The sequence below is a fragment of the Manacus candei genome, unplaced genomic scaffold (assembly GCF_025592945.1).
Source record: "Manacus candei isolate 608988 ecotype Guabito, Panama unplaced genomic scaffold, ASM2559294v1 h1tg000005l, whole genome shotgun sequence".
Classification (NCBI taxonomy): domain Eukaryota; kingdom Metazoa; phylum Chordata; class Aves; order Passeriformes; family Pipridae; genus Manacus; species Manacus candei.
In genome coordinates, this window is record NW_026138053.1 from 24406784 (window position 1) to 24425040 (window position 18257).

At 39.6% G+C, this 18257-nt stretch overlaps 1 protein-coding gene across 6 annotated transcripts in view; it reads right to left on the minus strand.

Annotated features, from left to right (window-relative positions):
* Nucleotides 1-18257, minus strand: part of RALGPS2 (Ral GEF with PH domain and SH3 binding motif 2) — a 112498-nt gene continuing 94241 nt past the window's right edge. For all 6 annotated transcript variants that reach the window (XM_051806384.1, XM_051806366.1, XM_051806375.1 and 3 more), the window contains 5 exons: nucleotides 16775-16880; nucleotides 15955-16047; nucleotides 9198-9303; nucleotides 7901-7992; nucleotides 1-6107 (listed from right to left, as the gene is read on the minus strand). In XM_051806384.1, the coding sequence (XP_051662344.1) occupies nucleotides 6078-6107; nucleotides 7901-7992; nucleotides 9198-9303; nucleotides 15955-16047; nucleotides 16775-16880 (427 nt within the window). In that variant the 3' untranslated portion in view covers nucleotides 1-6077. The remainder of the gene's footprint in view (nucleotides 6108-7900; nucleotides 7993-9197; nucleotides 9304-15954; nucleotides 16048-16774; nucleotides 16881-18257) is intronic.

Here is an 18257-nt window from a genome sequence, read left to right on the forward strand (position 1 = left end):
TCTTTTAAATCATTTATTTCAGTAGGAAAGACTTTTGAAACCTGTTCTTCAATTCATTTAAACTAGCTTATGCAAACACACGATTTTCACACGCACACACAGAATAAAGTATTAAAAAAGGTGAAGAAAATGGCTAGAGGACAAACTGCACATCCCTCAGCAAGATCATAGTGCAATCCCTCTATCCCTAGAATGCCTCACACCAGCAGGGAACATTAAAAATGGCTTGTGTTTACTGCATGACACCTTGATCCCCCTCCCAGTGATGGTTGGTCCTTACAGGATTATTATAAAACACAGCTATGGTTTCCTGGTGCTTTTCCCACTTCAGTGCAGCAGCATTTGAATGGATACACTCCTGAACACAAGGAGCCAGAAGCGCCAGTAAACAAGGCACCCCAGAACCCTCTATTTCAACATTTCATCCATTTATTAACTGCTTTTCTGCTTTGCAGTTTCAGCTGTGAACAGCTTTGGAATGGTAAGAAATTCCTTCAGGAATCACAGGCGAAGGCCAGAACCTACCCAAACAAAGAGAAATAACACACTAATCAAACACACAAAGGAAAGGGAGTATTCACGGTGCTTTTAGTCACTGCAGAGCAGGACCAGGCTGACAGCCAGAGCCACGCCAGGAGCTGCAGGAACCTGCATTTCATTACATCTCATGCTCCTTCTTTTCCTTACCAACATAACTTCAAGGAGACTTGCCAGCCCAGTTCTGTGACAGGCACGGCTGAACTAAGTAATTTGTGTTTTCTCCTCGGACCCAACCCTTCTGTTGTCTTTGAAGATTCTTAGAAAGCATAAGACTAATTTGCAAATAATCCTTCCAACATCTGAATTTACCAAAAAGACTATATTAAAACTGCTGTGTTTTTATAAGGATGTATTCCAGGAAAACAAATATTTAATTGCATAAGAACTACACATTCTTCCTTTCATTTCCCCTTCCAAAGCTTCTGAAACCTTGCTGCTAAAACAGCCTCTTGCAGTTGTTTCAGTGAAGGGCAGTGCTCTCCACACAGTGTTGGCACTAGAAATACAATATATAAAACTGAGTTTTTGGGATATTAAGACTAAGATTAATCCAAGTCCCCTCTTTCCCCCAAACAGTTTTTTCCTGTGGTATTTATTTCACATTAGCAAAAAGCCTATAAGGAATAAATCTTCTCATAAGAATGTTCTTCATTGTTTACATTCAAATGGGAGAGAGAAAAGCAAGCTCCTTTCTAACAGCATGAGCTCTTCAGCTCATGTGGTCTAGACCATGACTTGGACTACTCTTTTCAATTTTCCCCCCTACTAAATCTACTCAGAGACACACCAAAATAAAAATAAATTAATTTTTAAGAGGTCTGAGCTACTTCTGACAAAAGCTGAACAAGCCCAAGCTACCAAATACCTCTACATTTTTCCTAAAAAGAGGTTATACAAACAGAGAAAAAAAAATAATAGTAAAGAAACTCAAGCCAAGCTATTTTACACTGACCAAAACAACTGTCTGCTGCAGAAATGCAATGACTGCCAGGAATGTCACCCCTTGGTCCACTGAGGACACAGCCTGCAAGTCTGCCCTGGTGGGACCCTCAGCACTGAAATAAAGGAATTGGTCTCCAAGTTCATAATAAGGCACTGGCAAAAGTCCTCCTCAAATCCAAGCACTCACCCTCCTGATACATCACATATCAGAATGATGTGGTTTAAAAAAGAGGGGTAACCCCTATGAACAAACTTCATGTCCACTCGTTCAGATCCTTTCAGTGACAACTTTCCCAAGCCAAACCACCTCGTGCACAAGACACTTTTAGAGAAGAACGAAAGAAAAAGGGTAACATTGGAAAAGAACAATAAAACTTTCACAGCTTTGTCTTTGTAAGGAGAATAGGCAATTCACTGATGTGATTTAGTACCACTCCTGGGGGCTTGATGCTGCAGCAGATAGCACACAGAGCTGGCCATGGAAAACACTGGAACTACTAATGCTGGTGAGTTAGAATATCAAAAAAAAAAGGGACAAACAATAAAGAAAAATGCCACTGACAGAGACAGAAGAAACAATATCCCATGTTTTACCTTCTCTTGATTTGGATAAGATTTACTACAGTTATCCAAAACCAGAAGATCAACTTGCCTTTTGTCACAAGGGACCTCAACTTGTCACGTGCCTCAGCAGCACAAAAAACCTGCAACTGCTTCTGCTGGGAGGGAAAGGATCTGCTGTTAACATGTGTTATGTCTGATTCTAATAGAGGAGGACTACTGTAGGAAATGTATAAATGCAAATGGAGGAGGTTGATGTTGCAAGATTAGATTAGATGAATTCACTTCCAGTGAGGAACAGATAACTAATAAAACCCTGCTGTGGTTTTTAATGCTTTCTTCTGCTCCCAATATGTTTTCAAATGTGCACACTTCTCTAAATTTTAAAGCTGGGTGCTAAAGCTCATTCATTAAGTATTTATGTGCATTCATTCAGTATTTGTAGTTTTAATGCCTATAACTTGCACCTAAATACTTAATGAATCATAATAGCCTGAGTAATATTCCTCTGGCATGAAAATGTCTGCAAAAGGAAATACGTGTCTGGGGTGAGCTATGTTTATTCAAGCTATCCGAATTTTTAAAAAATAAACTCATTTGCTTTCCAAGAACACTGGGACAGAAGTTAGGTCTGAAAATCCCAGCCAAAAGTAGCACGGATTAAATGAGATAAGAGTTAGCAGTAAGTATTCAACCACCAGTGCAACATTATGTATTTCTAATGCACTGCACCAGTTCCATAAACCAGACATTCCCTGTTTCTTGATCTTTCCCAAAACTTTTAGTTTGGCTAAGAAACTGGTTAGCTGTCAGATGATTCACATTTGCATGCCAAGTCTCACTAGAAGATCTACACTGAATAATTTTTGCTCAAATGCCACCAAAACAAGGAGTTGCAATGGGCATCTTTAGTTTCAAAATCAAAATGTTCAGAAAAAACACAGTGACAAATATTAGCTGAAGTGTTTCAACAGTTATTAACAAGATAAAGAATTAGAGCAACACTCTGAAAATAAAAATCAAAGAAAACCTGCCAACTATCTGAAGTAGTCTGGATGACAGTCTTACCTGAATACCATGAGCTCGTTGCTGTCCTTGTTTTCTCAGCACTAGTTTCAGTTATTTAATTTTTTTAACTCCTTTTTTAATTAAAAAAAAAAAAAAAAGGGAGCATTACTACACTCTTTACAGTGTATATGACTTGTCTGTGTCTTTCCAAAGCTGAGCTGAGGCAGTTTTCCCTCAGGGAACAAACCCTCCACCTCTTTCTGAGCACCATTTATCTTAAAATATATAACGTGACAGTGTTTCTGTGTTGCCCTGTAGGACAACAATGGGAAAGTACTGAACTACTCATTGTAACAAGTGCCAAAAATGCTTTTCTGTGTTGTCATTACTCACTCCAGTTATTATGGCCACACACTTTAAGGAACTCCTCCCACAATATTCCATCTCTCCCATGAATCTCCCCTATCGGAGGGTGGAAAACAAGGAAGAGTAGGAGGCCCAAGGACAACGAAAACTGGGAACAGCAACAATTCATTAAAGGATGATTTGCAAACTGTTTTCCCCACCCTCCTCCTACCATAAAACCTAACTCAAAACAGCTGGAAAAATACAAAAAACCAGTAATAAATGACATGTCCTGACCTGGCTCTGTCCTTAGCAAAGCTGTGTGCTGTCAGGCTGTGGCTCCCCGTTGCATGTTGCCTTTCACTAACAAAAGAACAGATACAGTTATGCTGCAACCAACCCAGATTAGCTTATTTAAAAATTCAAAATCCACAGGTTACTATCCACAATGCTTAAAAAAAAGACACACGTTATTAAAAAAAAACAAAAAAACAACAAACAAAAACCCACTTAGTCATTAAGAAGAAACACACTAAGTAATTCTTAAAACAGAAAAAACCCCAAACTAAAGTTGTGCAAAGTCTACTAAGTAACACTGCTGGCTCTGAAGATGTTGTCTTTACTATACACCTAACGTGGGTAAACCTGGGAGATGTGTGAACTGCAGAGGGATTCAGCACAAGCAACCTCTTCCCAAAGTTCATGACTTCAGGATGAGAACAGGCTATTCATTCCTCATAAAAAAACCAGCCACCAAAAAATGCAAAGGGTCTCAAATTCTCAGAGTGTTTGTGGTGTAATTCCGACAGAAGCATCTTTCTAGTGTTTTCTTTCTACCAAGAGCCAAATCAGAACAATTCCTGGAAACATAAGCCAGCCTGTTACCCTTTACATCACCAAGTGGTTGGGGTTTGTATGTTTTGTTTGGTTTTTTGTTTTTGTTTTTACTGTGAGACTGGATTAGCCTTCTTTTTTGCCCGCCAGAAACCAGAAAGTAATCATTTCCATTATGAGATTAATTTGACTCCGGAGGAAAAAAAAAACCCCAAAACAGCCCAAAAAGTGAATTTATAGGCTTCTACTTAGATGCAATAAACAAACTAAACATTTTCAAAATAACAACTACTAGTAGAAACCTTTATTAGATAGTCAGAGAACTCTCAAACAGACTGGTAGGTAGCTTGTTTCTTTTTAAAAAGGAGAATTCATGGTGGAATCTGCAAGCGTATTTACGGCCACTAAACCACAATGCCAATGGAACAGTTACTAATTTTTCACAAACTTCCAAGTTCTGATATCGGAGTCATATCTTGGGACAATGTTTCCTTGCTTTACAAAGATCATATTTTTTAAGATTAAAGAGAGACCAATCATCCAGGAAACTAGGTGACGTCAAGGAAACCCCAAGAAAGCGAGAATCAAAATCTTAAGCATCAAACACACACATAAAGCACAGCTCCCTTTTTACAATCATAATGTTTTTCTCCGTGAGTCATTCCAGTGACCAAGAATGATTCCTGCCAAGGACAGAATTTTGATGGTCCCACACCTTTTCTCTCCTTAGGTTATATCCTACCTCCTAATAAATTAGTTATTTGCCTGAAGATTAAAAGAGCTTCTGCACGTAAGGTCTGCTTTAGGCCACGTTATCAACACCACACAACGTCAACTATTTCGACCAAGACAGATACTAAAATCAATTATTGCCAAATGAGAACGTGAAAGCTTTGAAATTGTGCCTCTATCTTCTTAAAAATGTCCATCTTCAGTGATATCATGAAACACCACACACTAACAGTGGTCCCTAACTGGTCATCAGCAGACACCCAGAGAAGGAAAGCGTCTCGGTGAGCCGTACCCGGGTGTTGGTGTTTTGTCATTCAACAAATGGGAAGAAAATACTCAGTGCTGACCCAACAGTGCTTTGAGTTTTGTCTCTTACACACACCCCTTGACTGCCCAAACCACGTGTTTTGAACCAGGAACGAGGTCCCGACGTACCAAAGCGGTGTTTGGGGTGTAAGTGCCGCTGTCGGGCGCCCGGCTCCTGTGCAGGACCAAGGTTTGCAAACTCACTGCTGTTTCAAACTTTATACTTGTAGGTCTGAGAGAAATAACACTGCTCCAGGCTAAGAGTACTTGGGACAAGCTCCCATCCAGAACTCCTGGTATAGTCTAAACAACATCTCTAGGACATGTAGTACCTCTCTTACCCGGTTCATACACAGCTTTAGATACAGCTCTTAAATACCAGTTTACCTGTTTTCTTAAGAATGCCTAAAAAGGTGAGTTATTTTCAAAATTAGTATAAAGTTAAAAGAAACTCAAACTAGCTACAATCTATTTAACTCAAGCACAGCACCGCCAGAAGTTTCACACACACTATTTGGTGTTTCATGTTGGTTTTCCTTTCACTCTTTAAGGCAGTGGTTTCCACAGGTCAGTTCAGAGAACATAACGAAGCACGGTCCATGGCAATTCATGTTGCAACTCCATTTTTCACCTGGGGCACTCTGCTCCCCAGCCATTAGTGGTTTTGTTCAGGGCTCCAGAGTTCAGAGATCGAGTGGACAGGCTCTGTTCTGGCACAGATACAGCTGGCACGTTTTTCATCAGGACCTCCTTCTCAGTTATGAGATGGTTCAAATTGTTCTTATTTTTTTTTGTTTTGAATTAGCCTGTTATTCAAAGGTCATCAAGTTGGCAGGAACCTGAAAGCAAAAATGGAAATGATAGAAGAATTTACTTCAAGTAGTAGCTACTGACATTCAACTCTTACACACACTAGACACCTGTTCAAATGCACATTGTTCTGTCTCCAAAAAAGGGGAGGAGGAATGCAACTATCAAAACATACCTAGAACTGTAGAAAAAACAGGTGTAACTAAAATATTAAATTGTTTCAGGGGTTATAATTTTATTATATGGCCATAGAACTTTTAACTTTCGTGACATTTAAGATTTGTCAGCAAAAGAACCTTCACATGACAAATCTCAGCACTGAACTACACAAGCCCCAGCTAGAGAATTCTTGGCACACAGAGCAGTGATTGATGTAGGCCCTCTAGTATTTTTAAGATTAATTTAATAAAAACGAGGCATCAACACTTGCCTGAGCTTTTCCCAGAGGAAACCTGAATTCCCTGCTGCAGATATCACTCCCTTTCATGAAGATTAAAGCTAGCTTGCAATACATTAGTTTATATTTCCATTTTTCCCCCCATCAGGAATTTACCTGACAGCAGCATCTCTTGTTTACTCAAGGTTATTAAAGAGCCAGCACATTCCTGATGACACTCAATAAATACCCAGTTTGGTCAGATTTGAAACAAGCATTTCTTGCTTTGCATCTGATCCTGATGGGTCCCTTCCAACTCAGCATATTCTGTGATTCCATGATTTATCATTTACCTGTAGAATGCTCAACTGGGCTAAAGTTTCACCATTAAAATCAAAAATAGTATCTATTAAAATAGTTCTCAGTATTACTCAGCTGGGTAGGTGTTTCTATTCTATTGAAAACACCTTTAAACATCCAATTTTCCTAAGGCAGTCACACTGTTAACAGTATTAGACAGTACTGTTAAATCTTATTGAATAAAACTTGTCTTCAGGGGGCAGTTTTCAGGCTTGCCTGGAAGTCACCACTTGTTTGTAACTCTTTGCTACTATTTGCCACTATCCCCACATTCTCCAGCCACAGGAACACAATTTCCTCTCCTTTGCACTGTCTCAAATACCTCCACAGGAGCTTCTGCAACCCTCCTTACTCCTTAAGATCTGTCTCAGAAGCAGAACTGAACAAGAAAGCACAGAAGGATGTGGAAAGGTCTTTTTGTTTCCCCTTGAAATTCAGTGGTATTTCTGCTCTGGAAACTCCATAAACAAATGTGCAAAGGAAAAGGGAGAGTTCAGGGAGGCAAAATAACTTAAAAAAGATCAATAAGAATTTATACAGGAACAGCATTTAATAGGGGTTGGAGCAGTCTATCTTCCTTTTTGATTCATGGAAAATACTACCTTTGCTATCAAAGACTGCAAAATGTACCGAGGACTAGACTACTGTTTATACATTTTAGGAATACTTCATAACCAACAGAAAATATGCACATCCATGACCTGAAAAAAACCAGCACTACAGGAGAGTTACCTGGAATTGATATTGAATGCTACAGTTTACAGCTTTTATGTAACTGTACAAACAGCCCTTTTCAAATGGGCAATACAAAAACACTGCCACTTGGACAGGCATTTTAGAGCATTCCTTGCATTTCCCCAATTGTTTTAAATGAGCCTCAAGATAGCCCCAAATCCTTCTTCATTACCCCAGAGTCTGCAAAGGGACAAAGGCAAAGGCAAATCAACCAGCATGAGAAATGGAGGCAGAGGCTGCTCAGGGTACACTGCTCCTCACACAAAGCCCTCAGTGACAGCTTGGGCAGCTCGAAGATCTGTCACTTCTGAGCTCTTAAAAGCTCATTCCACTGCAGCATCTTGCTCTCACCTGTTGTCTGTTGCTTTGGCAGGCAGCACTCAGGTGTTTGAACCAGAGCATTGCATTCATTCTGTTCCCAGCTTGAAATTTATATGAATTTCCTAAGTGAGAAAAGGGAAAAAAAAAATCTGATGAGGAAACACAAACAATGGTAACGCACTTAAATCCTACCCATATTCAAATACCTCTAACTTAAGACATAATGAAAAGATTTAATAACAGAAGGTTCATATAACTTTACACTTAGTCTGGAATAGGTGCAATTGTTTGAGCTAGTGAAGAGAGGCTGCAGCTTCCTGCCTTCCTTTCCAGCATTCTAGATTTCAACTAATGCCAGTATCAACTAGGAAAGAACAAAACATTCCTTAGAACTCCACAAAAATGTTTGAGCTCATTGCCCACTATTGCAATTTGTTTATAATACCATAATTTTTTAATGAAGTGCAAGATATCACTGAAATGCTCTCTGGAAAGCTACACTTGAAAATGTTTGAATGTTGTTCCTGAACCTACTGATACATTTCAGACTCGTGTTTTCAGTGCCTGGTGTTACACAGTGCTTGCTTAGGTTCAGCAAGGCCATGTGTTACAAAAACTTTTCAGATTGCTGTTGCAGAGTTTAAGCTGACAAGCATTCAGTATTTACACCTCATATCAGTGGTGCTAAAATGGATGTTTGGAAATAAAACACACTAAGACTTGAAGCAGACAAAGCAATAAATAATTTTAAGCTCCTTTCTCAGAACTTCTAATAATGCTCTTTCTGCACAGTTTGAAGTGCCACGGAAAAGTAACATTTTCTTCCAAGTTTAAGCTGAAAGCAGGGTGCTGTGTTGGAGTGATGGAAATCCACAAAACAGCCAAGGTCTCTTAGGGGTTTTTTCCTGGTAATAGCACTACATTTGAACAGATGGTTTGATTTTTGTTTTTCATGTGAGAGGAGAAGGGACTGGTCAAGCAGGTAGTATTAGCTGAATCTCTTTTTTTTATTGTTAGTTCCATTTTCACACATGTGAAAATGCCTCAGTGTTCTAAATATAGTTTGAAAGAATGCAGAGGAATACTTCCAGTAAAAATCACAACTGGAGTTGTTAAGGGTTTGGAGGGTTCTCAGAACTTAATGAAGACTCTAAGGATTCTCCACAGATTCTTGTTCCCATAGCATTCTAAAGGCAAAGATGACATCTTGGAGAGCAGCTGAAATTGGAAGGATGTAACAGGATGTTACCTTTCACTTGCTCATTTACTTGCTTATAAACGACCTCAGCAATGCAAATGCTTATTCTGGGAATCAGTGCACTCTTACCCTTCTCAGAATCAGTCAACAAGAAGAGATCTGGATGCTCAGGGTCATCTGCCATCATCACCATCCAGCCCACCACGGACACGTTCTTGCTGGGCGTGGATTTGAACTGGAAATACAGCCAGAGATGTAAAACTGAATTAAACCAAGAGGCTTCAGCCAGTTCCTCTCAGTGACACTGTCAAAGACTGAGTAACTTCAAATGAAGCACGGCACTTCATACAGTTAATTAACAAAATTCATAGGAAATTAGTGAAAACACAACTTATCACAATTAATGATATTCAAAAGAAATTAAAAGAAATATCACAATCTGCAAAAACTTGTCAGACCTCTAAACTGCACTGCACGGAGACAATTCCTCGCCACATTACTGCACATTAGAATGTACAATATAGCTCAAAAGAAGGGTATTAATAAATGCAAAGCTAATCCCTCCACTGTTAACACACAGAAGAATTGAACTTGCCTGTGCCATAACTATTCAAAATTAACACATTATAATAAGTCTGTAATTACACATAACATGAGTTCTGGGGACAAGATAACACAACTGTGTAGTTGAATATTATGACATGATGAAGAAAATGGATCAAATGAAGATGCAGATTCAATAAATCAGTGCCCAGAACATCACGTGTTCATTTATCAACAAGATGTTCAAAATGCTGGGGCTCCCCTGTTCAAAGTGTTACTCACACACTGACAGATAACAGTACCTGTCTCTGCTACACTAGTCCCTCTCTTGACAGCTCCTTGATGCCACTGTTTTTCATTCTCTTTAATTATATTATTAGAAATCATAAAACGTTCTTGAGACTGTTTTAGCTTTAAGTCATTAAAACTAACCTGTAGTTCTAAAATATTTTTATTCTTCATTCTAATGCCACATGGCTGATGCACAGCATTAAGCATCGAGTTACTTTTTCTTCATTTTAGAAATATTGTTTTAATATTACTAAAATAGAGCTCTAGTTCAACCAAAGAAAGTATTACTGCTAATAAGTTTGAGGGTGTCATGAGCAAAGTAAGAGACTGTAAGAATGTTCTCTGCATGAGAATACAATTCCTTTATAAATAAAGTTCCATTGCAAGTTTAACTTCAGTTATTCTAATCTGTGCTATAGATTAACTGAAGACCTGGAATGTTGCAGAATCATCACAGAATCCCAGAATGGTGTGGGTTGGAAGGAACCTTGAAGATCATCCAGTTCCACCCCCTGACATGGGCAGGGACACCTTCCACTATCCCAGGTTGCTCCAAGTTCCATCCAGCCTGGCCTTGGGCACTTCCAGGGATGGGGCAGCCACAGCTTCTCTGGGCAACCTGTGCCAGGGCCTCCCCACCCACAGGGAAGAATTCCTTCCTAATATCCAATCTAGACCTGCCCTCTGTCAGTTTGAAGCCACTGTCCAGATGAGTTTATCTGTCTGGGACTTGCGCAACCAGGAACATTTTAAACCTCAGTTTAAAATCCATCATGACTTGAAGTGAGCAAATGTCAGACTGCTATTTGAAACAAAAAGCATTTTAACCAAGTTCAAAATAGTTTAAGAGTCTAGTCTCTCTACATATGTATACTAAAGTTAAGTAACTCGCTGTCTTTGGGGGGTGGACACATGTGGTAATGTCTCAGAAGAGGAGGAAGTAAATTATAAAGCTCTATCAGACAACATTTCATTACTGTGAGGGCTGGATAACAACTCCTTTCCAAACAGAAACTACAATTTCTTTGAGGAGTCAGTAAGTAATGTCAGTCTGTAATGAAAAACTGCTTATTCAGAACTTGCTATGGGCCTACTGATGACATTGCCTCAAAAAAAAAGAAAAGATGACACAGCCTACACTTTAAAGGGACCTGCAAATTACAAACTTCCAAGCAGTCCTAAAGCATTAATAGGTAGGTCCTTTTCAGAGATGGAAATCTGAGTCACAAAGCAGTTTTAATAGGTTACAGATCAGCAATGAACCTTTTAAATGGCACTCCTTTCTAGAGTTTCATGAAAACAGCACATCTCCTATCTTAGTTACACATCCCAACAGGTATCCAATATGTGGCATTGCCATGCAATGCAAACTGCTGGAGCCCCTGGCTTTTTAATTTCATTCAAAACAATTAGTTAATTATGGTACTTCTCCAAAAAGCAAAAGGCTCCACACGAGGAAAGTGTTTCCTGCCAGCATCAGCCCATCATCGCCTGAAACACATCAGCTTTCCATCCCTGGATCTGCATTCCATGTTTACACAGTCCCCCAGGGCAGCTCATTCATTCTCCACTGATGCACAGAGCCTTGCTAACAGCAAGCCTGCTTTGTTAACATGAAGGGAATGAAAGCTTCATTGTAATTTAATGTTCCTGGTTCTTATTTGCTTTCTTGTAATATAGGCCACTGGAATGATGCTTATTATACACATGGAAAACTGCACAGCTCTGGCACCAGGCTTCACAGGACTGAGTTCTGTTGCTGTTGTTCTGAGCTCAAAGGCATTTAGACATAAATCTTTGAATCAAAACCTCTGAATTAATCTGTGAACAGACTTTTCATTCCAACCTTTTAGCACCTACAAATCTCCTCCTCCACATCTCCTGTTGAGATTTTACAGCTTTCTAACATTCAGATCATTTTCTCAGTGGCTGAACATCCTTCTTAGAATAACAGCATTCTTCTTCAGGGTATTTCTGTGAAACTACCACATTTTCTAGACTGCTAATAAATGGATCTAATTCTGATTATAACACGCAATGGAAGGCTTGGAACAAACAAGGGTTCGTGCTCAAGTGTGTGAAGCCTCCAAAAGTCTCTGTTTCCTTTCCAAGTACCTACAAACATGGAAAAATCTCTCCTGCACGCTATGTCATCACAGAAATTGGCAAGATTCTCCAGTCTAATCACTTTAAACAGTTATTTTACGGGTGTATTCACATGTTTCAGGGTGAATGCTCATTTTAAGACTCAGTTCAAGTGGCTGTCCTCACACTGTCCTTTTCTAAAGGTGCATCAGTGCTACAGTTCTGCCACAGAGGCTTTTCTGTGGGTACCATTTCAGCATATGAGATAAAACCTTAAGCACTGTACACACATTCCTGTCAGACTGTGCTGTGCCACATCTCTGTGCTCATTATGAACATGCTCATTACACACAATTCTCCATTACTGCAGTAATAACTGAGAGCTGTTCACTTTTTAAAATCAAGGCTCGTTATATGTATCAGCCTTTCTTAGGAGATACAGCACAAGAAAGTTTGCCACAGGCAGGTATTACAGCATCTCTTCCTCTCAACCAGATTCACATCTGGAACACACACAATACTGGATGCACTCCTTGGTCTTTGACCACAGGCATGAGAAGAAGAGCTGGCTTGCCCGTGTCCTAAAGGGAGGGGATTTCTTGCCCTTTCTGCTGAATTACACAGGGATTTTAGTGATGTAATTTTCCAAAGAGGTTGGCTATTATAAGCCTTGGAAGAGCTTTGACTGTTGGCCCATTCCAAGTGCCTGGAGCAATTGCAGCAGCAGAATGGTCAAAAGCATGCCTGTAATCAAGACACGTTTACCATGAGAGCTCCAGCCAGGAAACTTTATATAGCAGCCTGACTCTTTTGTTGCCAGCGTTCCTTTCCATGTCACAGAGGCCTTGAGAAAGGAAGCAGAGAAGACAGTTGTTTAAATGGCTCCAGAAGATGATTGGAATATTTTGCTGAGGTAAATCTCCAATGTATTGGTCTTTGAAAAAGAAGCCTGATTCCAAGTAGACAGCATTAGACAGTAAAAAAAACCCCAAATCTAGATCTAACCTTGAATCTCTGTATTTTGCAGAGCAAACCTCTTAGGAATATCACTGGATAGTGTTTGGAGGATATACTCATGCTCCAACTATCTATGGATGACTGACCATCTGCAGTTCATTCTCTCCTGATTAACTTTCTTTCTCAAACTGCAACCACAGACTCCAGAACAAAAGGTGAGGCTTTGCACAGTAACCCTGCAGTGCAACAGATGGAAATCTATGCCATGGATAGCCAGGTTCAAACTACAACACAGGCAGAGCAGCTGGACAAGTCACTGACCACTTATTATTAGGTTGCTTAATAAACTGGAGCCTCTCCCCTTAATCCCTCAACCTCAGGCTCCTACAGCAGTTACCAGGTTATTTTCCACCTTAATTTCAGCATAAAGATCGTACTCTGTGCTCTAATAACCTCTGAAGCAGAGGTTGGTTCACTGTGAGCATTCACTGGGAACTATTTGTGTAAATAAAAGACGACCCAAACCACAGCTAATAGTTACTACAATATTTGACTCTGCCTGGGAAACCAGATCACAGACTGAGAATTCACAACAGGCTTTGCATCCACAAAACAGAACAAAGTATGTTCACTGCCCTAAAAACCTCAAAGCAAGACATGAGCTGTGTACAGCCAAATCCAAGGTTGTGTTGGATAGTTCAATCCAACCTCACAGAGCCAACTATTAAAAAAAAATTAATCTGCTCCAGCAGTCATTGCTTTTAACTACCACTCCTGCTCCTCCCTTTCCTGGGAATTGCCTTGCTCAAACTCCACTCAGTGTTTGCAAGCCACGAGGCTGGCAGGCTCCTGGTGGGAAATCCTGCCAGCATCCTGGACTCAAATGCCTCCTCTCCTCTATCTGCAAACTCCCTTAACTCTCTGCTGGATCATCCCTGGACAGAGAAATGTGAAAACACCAGGATGAGAGACAGATTTTGGCTCCTTAGGCACCAGCCTAAGAACCAGTTCACCAGCAGTTTAGTTGTTGTGGGTATCACAACACATCAGTGACTTGGGGAATATTAAAAGTCAAATCAAGAGGTTCAGAAAACAATTTCCCAAAGAGCACTCTAAATGGCTGTGACAGCATTTCAAGCCAAAGGAAAGGCTTTTGCAGTAACAGAGACTCAGGAGGATCAGGTACCAGACTTTGCACCTTTTTCCTTCATTTACTTCTGTCTAAAGAAAGGGCAGGACCATTTAAATGATTAAAAATTCAATATACCAAATTTCCAAACAATATAACTACCCACTATGCAATTTTTCCACTGTCTCTAAACTTGCACGTTATTTAGATTGTTTTAAAATTTTAATACAGAAAAGTGAAAAAGAAGCTTCTGAATGAATAGATACAAGTCTGGTAAAGTCCTCCATAATTTTGTGGTGGACAGTGGATAAGAGAGACTTACAAATGCACATTCTATTCTTAAAAGGAAACAAAATGCAATTTTGGCACAGAGCCTGAAGGAATCACAGCAGTAACAGGAACACAAAGTCTGACATTACCAAAAATTTCTTTTCCATTTCTCAGTGTTTCCAGAAAAAACAAGCAACTAACTGTGAGTGACACAATGCCAGCACCAGTTCTCTCTTGGTACTTTTTCTTTAATACTTGGCATTTCTCCTCATAAGATCTTACAAGTCTGCTCTTTCCAGCTACCTTTCCTTCTAATGAGACTGAATCCTTCCATTAAGTTTTCACTGGAGCCAGAGACAAATACATCCAAACAATTCTCCCAGGAGAGCCAGGAGACAGGATGCCTGGCTAACAGACCTTTAGCCTGGGCTAGTATTGTTTTAACTGGCAAGACAAATGAAGTAGTTTTGACCTCACCTAAGCAAACCTAGTGGGGAGTGGATGGCAAAGAAACCATGCAAATATTTCTACAAGTAATTAGCTATTACTAAACTACTCTGAGTATTAGAATACTGTTTCTTAATGAATTTTCAATAAAAGTGGAAAACAATAATTTTTTTTTTTTAAATTAAGACAACATTACACACAAACTTCCCACACAGCAACTTCAACCACCCAGGAGCCTACTAAGCAGAAATCTTAAGCTTCAAATCTCTACCCTCTGAATATGAAAATGTTGGGATAAGAAAGCAGTATTTTATACCAAAAAGAAATAAAGTCCCTTTCACAAGGATTCCATGAGCACATCTCAGTTTGCAAAATTACATAAGCTTTATGCAAAGCAAATGTTTTTCAGTGACAGTTGTCATAAATTAACCTGAAACACAGGCCAAGGGAACTGTTAGTAAAGATTTTCTGAGTAGTGAATGAACTCAGAAAAAAGACTCAAGTTACTCAAATTTTATCCAGCTTCTTAACAGAATCATTATAATTAACCAGGAGCATTAAACAGGAACCATGCACACCATAACATCCCTGGGACAGGTACAGAAAATCCTCTTACTCCTTCCCCACACAAGCAAAATATTTTTAGCTTCTTTCAAATAAAGCTGCAGCGAGTAAAAGGAGCATCATTCAGCTCTCTGCTGAACAGATGAAGTGTTTTGTGCTAATGGAATACATGATTATACAGAAAAAGAGAACAGTGTAGTTCTACCACATGAAATTAGTACATGTTTAATGTTGTATGCTGTGACTTCCCAGGCTTTCCTCATCGGTGCTTGTTTGGATTTCAAGTTGCTGCAACACTCAGATCATCAAAAGAGGATTTCTACCTTAGAAAAGGGACAGACCCAAGGACAGAGTTCCCTTCCTTACAGACCAACAAACTCCAAGAGACACATGGCAGATGTGAAGCAGATGTTCTTGGTGTAGCACATAAATGTAAATGATATTTCCCTCGGGTATATCCATATGAGGTGACTGAGTGACTGGGAGACAGGATGGTGCTGACCAGAAATCAGGCAAGGCCTGAACTACTCTCAGTGTTTACATCGGGAAATCACATTTTAATTTTGGCAGATGATACTGGAACAGGCCTGGTTTACATACATGTTTTCTCTCTGTGGCCTTCAGGGATTTTGCAGCGTAGTAGAAGAGCTGGGTTCCACACAGTGCTACCCAGTATTTCGTCCAAGATGCTACCTGGGGAGAAAGGAGGAAGAAAAACCAAGTGCAATGGGTAAGTGAAACGGTTCATAACGCTGAGCTGTAAAACAGGAGGCATCACATCATCCTGCAAGAACATGACAGCACTGACTGCCCAGCCAAGCCATCAGCCACGTCTCCAAAGCTGCTGTTTGTTATTCGTGCAGGCCAATGAATGCAGGAAAAATCCAGAGAGCAGAAAGAACGTGTGCCTTTCCTCACTAATCTGAGAAAAATGTTCTGCATCTCACTCTCTACTTCCTGCAACCCCTACTGAACACTTCATTGAGTCAATCTGTCCATTTTCTTTTCCGTTTTGGGTACTGTCATAAAGTATTCTCATGAATAATTACTTTGATTTATAATTCACAATCAAGCATCTGCAGAGCAAATGCTAATGGTTATTATCAAATGCTAATGGTTAGGATTTACCTACTGTTAAGGAAGACAAAACACAATCCTCTCCTTTAAAGTCATCAGTAATTGCAGAAAATTTTATGTAGCGTTTCCTTCTCTCCTACTCCCTAGATTATGGGTATAGCCTTATAAACTGAATAAATGTGCCAAATAGAAGAATGAAAACTCTAGCAGTGACCCTAAATCTTAACTAGCAATGCAGAGGAGACCTCAGACACTTGAATTAGTTGCCCAATGACCATTTTACTATATTTATAACTGGGCAAAGGAAGAAGGTGAGAAAATTAATTAAAAAAAAGTATCTTACTGTAGGTTTTTTGCCTTCTTTCAACAAAGTCTTCCTCCTGAGAACACCTTGAATAGTAACTGCTCCTGGATACAAATGAACAGCCAAATCTTCAGATTCTAGAGAGCTGAAAGGAGCATGTGAAGATTTGTGTGAAAAAATATTTTTCCTAAAGTAGTTTTCCAACCATTACCAAAAACCTAATGCAAATACCTTTATTGTAATTTAGGAATGTCAACTTTTTATTTATTGGACTTCATTGTGGAAAAAGACTTTGGTTGTTACAAGGAATTGCTGTTGTGGATTTTACACTCGCAAGCAAAAGTGATCGGAAAAATTAATTAGCCAAGCAGGTAATTAAATCCTTAATTAAAAAAATTAAATCTCAAAACACAACTGAAAGACAAGAACAATTCATCTTAAAAAGCAAACGTCTGAAGTGCATTTGCACAGTTGCTGTACGTGTTAAACCTCTCCTTCAGCCCTTGCAAGAAAGACTTGAGTAGTTTTTGGTTAGAAACACTGGAATCATTAGCACGTCAAAACCAAAGCACAGCTCAAACATGCACAGTCTTTAAAATATCTGAAAGCAGGAAGAGTGGGCAGGAGCAGGAATAAAGAGTAGAAACCCAAACCACAGCTTTAAGGTGTTTTAATGTAACTGGGGCTCTAATTGCCTGCCCTACGTAGGATCTGAGAGCAAGGGGCTGAAACAAATGCCAGGTACAGCACTGTGAAAACAAAACTAAGCTTGATTAAACTCACAAAGCTGACTGTTTCAAAAACCATTTTTGATCAGAGAAAAGTTACAGGAGGAATCATTTCAGCAAATGTCAATCAGAGCGTGTGGCTGAAGTGCTGGACCCAGCAGCTTTCCAGAAAAGCCAAGAGATTGAACAGCCCCCAAAAATCATTTCCAAGTAAGTCAGGATTTGCTGTTTCATCCATCCTAACGTTCACAAATGTTCAGAGTAAGCTGGAAATCTGGCAAACCTTTTCACTGCAGCACCTACAGAGGATGATGATATGGAGACAATTTTTGGACACTGACAGATGCAAACATGAGTTTATTCAGTGAGACAGTGCTTGGTTCTTAATGTGACAAAGGTTTCACGGTTAATGGCCATCTCTTTCCCAACTAGAGTGACACACAGCTGGAGGCAGGATTTGTACTTTAATTTGTCAGAATAATCAGTTATGTTACTCTGTCAGCTTGCAAATAATATTATATATAATAAATTGGGGGCAATTTGAATGTGTTACTTATTTTAGGCCCATCTCTGATTTCAGTGCAGAGGAGCAAAGAAATTCAATGCAGAACTGCCAGCAAAGAAAACACGTGGAATGCCATCCATCAGCACCAGAAGCAGCTTCACTGTCCCCATGGGAACTCCCAGCACTGCTCCACAGTGGTAGGCAGTGCAAAAGCTACCCTGGCCAAACATCTTTAAGCCTCGACAGAAAGATCCCACGGTTCAGAATTTGGATTTGCAGACCAGAACAA